At 44.2% G+C, this 6,636-nt stretch overlaps 1 protein-coding gene across 3 annotated transcripts in view; it reads right to left on the reverse strand.

The window, feature by feature from the left end:
- Positions 1–6,636, reverse strand: part of foxn2a (forkhead box N2a) — a 20,745-nt gene that overhangs the window by 7,875 nt on the left and 6,234 nt on the right. For all 3 annotated transcript variants that reach the window (XM_032541896.1, XM_032541897.1, XM_032541895.1), the window contains exon 2: positions 281–858. In XM_032541896.1, the coding sequence (XP_032397787.1) occupies positions 281–844 (564 nt within the window). In that variant the 5' untranslated portion in view covers positions 845–858. The remainder of the gene's footprint in view (positions 1–280; positions 859–6,636) is intronic.

Genomic DNA, 6,636 nt, shown 5'->3' on the forward strand with positions numbered 1-6,636 from the left:
ACTGTTTTGAGAAGCACGGTCTAAACAGTGCAGTTTTCTAATTTTAAATCTTAGTGCATGGACGCCCATATATAGAGGTTTATTCCTCGACACAGCGGACCCAAGTTCGACTCCGACCTGCGGTCCTTCGCTGCATGTCATTCCCCCCCCTCTCTCCCCTTTAATGTCTTCAGCTGTCCTGTCAATGAAAGGCCTAAAATGCCCAAAAGAAATTCTTAAAAAAATAAATAATAATAATTATCTAAGTGCATGAAAGTTAGGAGATATTTTAATAACCTACCTTTCCCAAACTTCTCTCGACCTTGCGGAAGCATTTGTTCAGGGACAAGTTGTGACGAACGGAGTTCTTCCAGCCAGTGGGAGCATTGGAGAAATAAGGGAAGTGCTCGAGAATCCAGCCATAGATTTCTTTAACAGGTAAAGATTTGCTGGGAGACTGCTCGATGGCCATATAGATGAGGAGAGAAAACGAGAAAGGGGGCTTGGACTTCAACGAGTCCCGCTCCCTGCCTCGGCTGTGTGGCGAAGACGAGGACGAGGACGACGGGCCCTGGTTGGACCCGTAGTCTCCCTCTATGTCAAAGAGGGGACTGCCACTGGGCTGAGCTTCCGGGCCTCCCAAAGTGAAGTTCTGAAGCAGGTTCTCATGCAGCCAGTTGAGGTTGGTGAGCTCCTCGTCCTCAGTGCCTCCAGTACGATCCACACTGGTCGCCAGCGGACTGGACGCACACTCTGCCTCAGGCAGTGTCCCCACACCACAAACACCTTTGAGCCCTGTCCGCTCCTCTTGCGTACCCGGAATTTCCGTTTTCTTATCTGGTGACATCCCAATGATTGGACCCATTAATTCGAAGAGGTCTGGAGAAAGAAGAGAGATGAGGTTGTTAATGTTAAACAGCATGGAGACCAAATCACAGTTTTCGTTGGTGAAGTGATTTCAAAACAAAGTTGGCAGTATGAAAGAACTGGATGCGACATAATAGAATGATGTGCTTTCACAGGCGTTGGCTTTGCTTTCCTAAGTCTTCCCTGGGGGTGCACCCCCCTGTGGCTGTGCCTGTCTGCCTCTACTGCACTTCCTGGCCCTCTCACTGCCCCTTTCCTCTACGCCTGGCAAGGACAGAGAGGCTCTCAGCTCTCCTTCCTCTTGACTCCAACCGAGGACTTTTGAGGAGGTCCTCTCAAGCAAATGAACCGACTTAAGGCGCCACTCCTTGACGCCCACCTCGTTTTAGATGAGAACCAGCTGCTTGTTATGTGTAAATGAGCATCAACCATCCAACGACTGCAGGAATGAGTGGAAGGCCTCCATCTGACAGAGTGGATGGCTCTTATAGACTGATCTGCATTCAGCCCGGATCAAGTCTCAATTTGTCACATGCCAGATTAAGCAGTGTAAAGAGGCTACAGGCCCAGGAGTGGTCAGTCCTTTAACAGCACTAGGAAATTCAATATTGCCAGAAGCTCTGTACGATTAACCAATTTCATCCAAGTACGCTTACTGATACTATTCTACATGGACTCAGAGGAAGAATTGCCTGGCATGGCATCATCAATGACCCTGTCAACGTGTTTTAATTGAACCCAATGTTGAGCTACGATTTTAATTACATAGAAAACAGTTCAAAGTCTCAGCACACTAAAATACGTACTGATTTAAAAATAAAATTGTGTCCAATGAACCTGAATAACTCTGTAAAACCATAAAATAGAAGCTATGGTCTTGCAAACTGGTTGGGAAGGCCAAGAGTACAAAGAGATCCCTCTTTGGCTCAGCTCACAATAAGCTTTATGTCCTGGGTGTCACCATGACAACCATGCCGCCAATTTAATTCAGAGCAAAAATCCCACAAACAAGATGCATGGATACATGACAAAAATAATAACCTATGCTGGTTATGCTGCTCTTCCACAGATGACCATCCTGTGACAAAATGCAGCAACTGCACCAGGGGCGAGTGGACACCAGGGGTGGACCAGGATGTGCTGGGTACGGACCGGGATGGGAGTACAGCTCGAACGTTGGAGAGGAAAAGGCGCACAGAGAGCGGTGGCGGATAGGCATATGTTTTCATTTCTGTGACAAGATAAGAATTGGGTCACACTACAGAGTGTTTGCACAGTGGGTGAGACAGAAGAGGGAACACACACGCACACGCGCACACACACACACACACACACACACACACACACACACACACACACACACACACACACACACAAGTCAGCGAGGACATGAGGGGGAAGGAGGAGGAGGCATTAGGCCATTTACAAAATAACCACTCAACTCTCAATGAGAGGATAAACATATAGCAGACTGATCTTATTTTGGGTTAGAATGACTTCTAAATCTAGGGGCGTAATTCGTTCTTTATTTCTTTAATAGGGCATCCTGTCTACTCTGAATGTGACATCATGTCAACTACATTTTGTCCTGCATCCTGCGTGTCAATCTTCCATAGTCTCTGTTTTTTGTCAGCAGCACCATTGAAATTTCCTTGTGAACCGCATATACTTCTGCAATTTGTTCACCAACCAAAAGGAAGTCCAAGAGCTGTCCAGGCCAAAGGCAAAAAGACTGGCAGAGTGAACATAAGAAAGGACAAAGCAATGGGGAGAACCTTTTATAGAAGTACAGAGGACCCTATTTTAAGGATCTACGCGCACGACGTGAAGCGCATGGCGCAGGTGTGTTTACGGTGTGTCCAAATCCACTTTTGCTAGTTTGACGACGGAAAAAAAGGGTCTGTGCGCCGGGCGCATGGTTCAAAAGGGCTGTACTTTGTGTCTTCATTAGTTCATAGGTGTGGTTTGGGCTTAACATGCTATAAACCAATGTGTCATCTTCCATTCCCTTTAAAAGCCAGGCGCGTTTGTACCTTGGCACATTGCTATTATGATGGCGGCTTTGCACTGTAAAATTTTAATTTTTAATCTTTTACATGTTTGTGTGCTTCTGCGCTTCCCTATGTGTGTGTAACAAACATAGTGTACACGCTGTGCACACCTTTAGAACCTTTAGAATGTTTTGGAAAAAAATATTACAGACTGCAGTGTATTTAGCTCGGACATTTATTTGCTCAGATCGGTGTGCTAGGTAACTCAACAGAGGTGCAATGAAAAAAAAACATGATGGAATCAAGTTCCTCTATTTGCACAAACAACACATTTTGACAATGGAAAGGCAAAAATAACTGTTCTAATGTGAGACAAAACTATATGAACCAGACTATTTGGTGGAAACGAGGTTCAAGAGACAGAGGGAAACGGAGGGAGTGAGCCAGCTGAGACGGAGTGGTGGTGAGGTAGGCTATGTAAGTTATCCTGAGTCTAGGATGAATCACAGCTCTCAGCAAAGTAGAGCAATCAGATATGTCAGGCAGTGAAAGAACTGTCCATTTGTGTTAAAAGAAAACCTCCGCTCCAAAACGTATCTCTTCACATTACACATATTTTGAATGAATTTACAAATAGAAAGGGGGACTGTGCAGACAGACAAGGAAAATATAATTTATCCTTCCAAAAATATTTTATGAATTAGGCTAGTCGTGTCTACAGGCCAAATATCAAATGCTTTCGAAAATAAATTGTTTTTAGGCACAATTAAGAGCAGATTTGTATTATTTATGTGTGTTGATGCAAGAAAGAGAGAGAAAGAAAGGATGAGCGAGGATGCCATTTGACAAGGAGCCCAGGCTGTTCTATGAGGCTCTTCTCTAGCTTGTTGCTGTGTGTGTTTAAGTCAAGTCTAGATCCACTTCTGTGTTACAATACATGCCGATGACAAACATAAAAGGTGGCTGTTGAACAAGCCAACCCTGGTGTGGCAAAAAAAGGCCTCGATGTCATTGGTTCTTTTGTTTGATTAAAAGGTGTAGCCTAGTTAAAGTGTTTTCCAAAACCAGAGCCAACTGTAAACACTCCACGTGGTTGTATTTTCTTCTTCAAAAGGCTACAAGTGAGACAGCCTGTAAACCTGATTCAGATACATGGCACAGAAATGAGAAGACGTCACAGCCTAGAGGAAGTGTCAAACGACTGATTGACCTTAAAGCACAAGAAAGCTTCACCGTGGTCTATCTTCCCAGCCATGACCTCTCAGCTGGGCCCTTAGGTGCCAGAGAGCGCGTATCCTTTTTTGAGTATCTCTTCCAGAAGATTGTCATTTGAATACCAACAGAATGAGGATGAGACGATGAGAAAGCTGCTTCGCATCCAGCCCAACACAGGAAGTGTTGGGCTGGATGCAAGTCAAGGAAGTGACTGCAGCTGGTCAATTACCACTGCTGTTGCAATGATGGCAGTTATCACTGTTCTTATGAAAAGGCATCAAAGAGAGGCTGCTGAGATTGCAATGAATAATGGGATGCTAGTGTGGAGAGCTGAGAGGAAGCTAATAAGCCAGACTGGCCTGTTGACTACGGCATCCTTAAAACCAAAGCTACAATGGTGCTGACCTGGTGGCTCATCTGCAAGTTAAAATAGCCCTGCGCACCGCCAGCCTCATCATATTAATGTGGAAACAGGCAGGCACTAACAGCAGGTGCCAAGGCACAACCCCCCCCCCCCCATTTCAAACTGCTCTTTTATCCTGTTAAGCACTTATCTCATTCAAAAATACACAAAGACATATGGAGATAGCTTTAAGTGGCAAATCAAGCCGTTGATGAGTCAAATGTGTACGGGGGTTTGCAAAGAAGATGATAGCAGCATCAAAATGAAGAGGTACAGGTTTGAGATGTTTTCTGGAACAGATCTCACGATCAGGACTCAGTTGCCACGGCAGCCAATGTTGTAAGGGAAGCAATTGTGCTCATGTCTGTGCATGAAGAGAGAGCTAATGTGGGGAGATCAATACAGGCGGAATATGCTGAGGCCAGCAGTCTGCTGCTGTTCTCCACAAACCTGTCTGACAAAGAGCAGTGGCATGGGCCACAGCCAACCTGGATGCCATGGCAGTACTGACTAAGTGCCACTAAGGCATACTTTATAATCCTAATTCTATGCGCCAAAAAGATGTTTGTTCAGTAAAGAAATACATACAACTTATCATTTTATCACAACAGATTTCAGAATATAAAAACTGTCTAGATCATTTATGTAACTACTGTGAGTTAATGCACAGATGTATTCCAGCACACCCTCCTCAAACAAAATAAACCAGTTGACACAAACCAGTTACACCTCTGTCAGAGATACACAAAGGTGTGTTCCAAAGCCCCATGGCGAGGGCTGTTATTTGAAACCCTAACTGATATTTAGGAGACTACCCAGTCTGGCTGGAGCTCTAAAAATGTGAATGAGACAATGGGGGGCTGAGTTAGAGTGCTGAAGAGAGCGAAGCGGGAGAGAGAGAGAGAGAGAGAGAGAGAGAGAGAGAGAGAGAGAGAGAGAGAGAGAGACTGTTGCAAAGCGCCTAGTGGCAGTCTTTTTTTTTTTTTTTTTATAAATGGGATGGTCAAATTGTGTCATAACAAATAAAGCATCCATTAATGTGAAGGCTAATCAGGCTACTGTTAAAGCATGTCTAAATGATACATTTTCAAATCAAACTACTCAGTGGATTAAAACGATCTACTCAGTGTCCGAGGTGAAAGTAAATTAAAAAGCTTGCACAAAGCATCACAATTGGCCCCACACTCGGCTCACACAAAGGAGCAGTTGTTTTTGCTCTAGTCATGTTTCAGAAGTGCTCAGTATTCACCTCACAGTTTAAACAGAGGACCGGGAGGAAAGGAAACACCTCGTGCCTGTTGAGGAAGTTCATTTTCAGAAAACAAATTCAGACTTCACCCAGAGACAGTCAGGCTCTACACCAAAACAGCGGGCTCGAGCGGCAAGAGGAAGCGTCCATTGAAGCAGCAGTATTTACTACGGCAATCTATGAATTCCACCAGCACGTAACTCATGGAGTGCTGACAAACAAGTCGAAACCTAATGTATTGACTTATGCAATCACAGTCAGGGGAAAACAAGCAAACAAAACAATGGATATTGTAGTGTTCATCAGATACATTAACTTCACACAGTGATTTTAAAACACGAAGACACAGCACTGCACTTTGACTGTCAACAGAGGTGAGGCCTTCAAAAAGTACATGCCAGTGCCCCCCCCCCACTGAAACCTTATCTCTTGGGTCATGTGGCTGAGTTCAGTGTACAAACACTCAACCCAAAATACGCAACAATCTCATACTCTTTTAAAAATGAAGCACTAATTGCCTATTTGCTTTTACGTTAGGGTCCGAATCCTTCTAATAAGATCTTTAAATGGGGATTTTGTTTAAGTTTCTATATTTTTGAAGGCACAATGAATTCAACAGTTCAGTTGAAGACTCAACATAAGCCCTTTCAGTAATGTGCTGTGTGAGATTACTTCCCATGTAAACAGGTCTACTCCAGTATTTGCAAATGAAGTTTTGTGTACAAGCGAAAACAGAGAGCCCCAGTAAGGCCCTGCAGGAAAACAAAGTGACAAAGGCCTTCAATCCTGAATCATAGCAAACTAATGACCTGCTTCATAGGTATCCACATCAAATACAGTGGGAACACCTAGCCACAGAAAACAGCATGAAGACAGCTGGAAGTTAGCCTGGTCCTACCAGACTCTTGTACATTTCATTTGTACAGAGAGTC

Source organism: Etheostoma spectabile, chromosome 17 (genome assembly GCF_008692095.1).
Source record: "Etheostoma spectabile isolate EspeVRDwgs_2016 chromosome 17, UIUC_Espe_1.0, whole genome shotgun sequence".
In the NCBI taxonomy this organism is placed as follows: domain Eukaryota; kingdom Metazoa; phylum Chordata; class Actinopteri; order Perciformes; family Percidae; genus Etheostoma; species Etheostoma spectabile.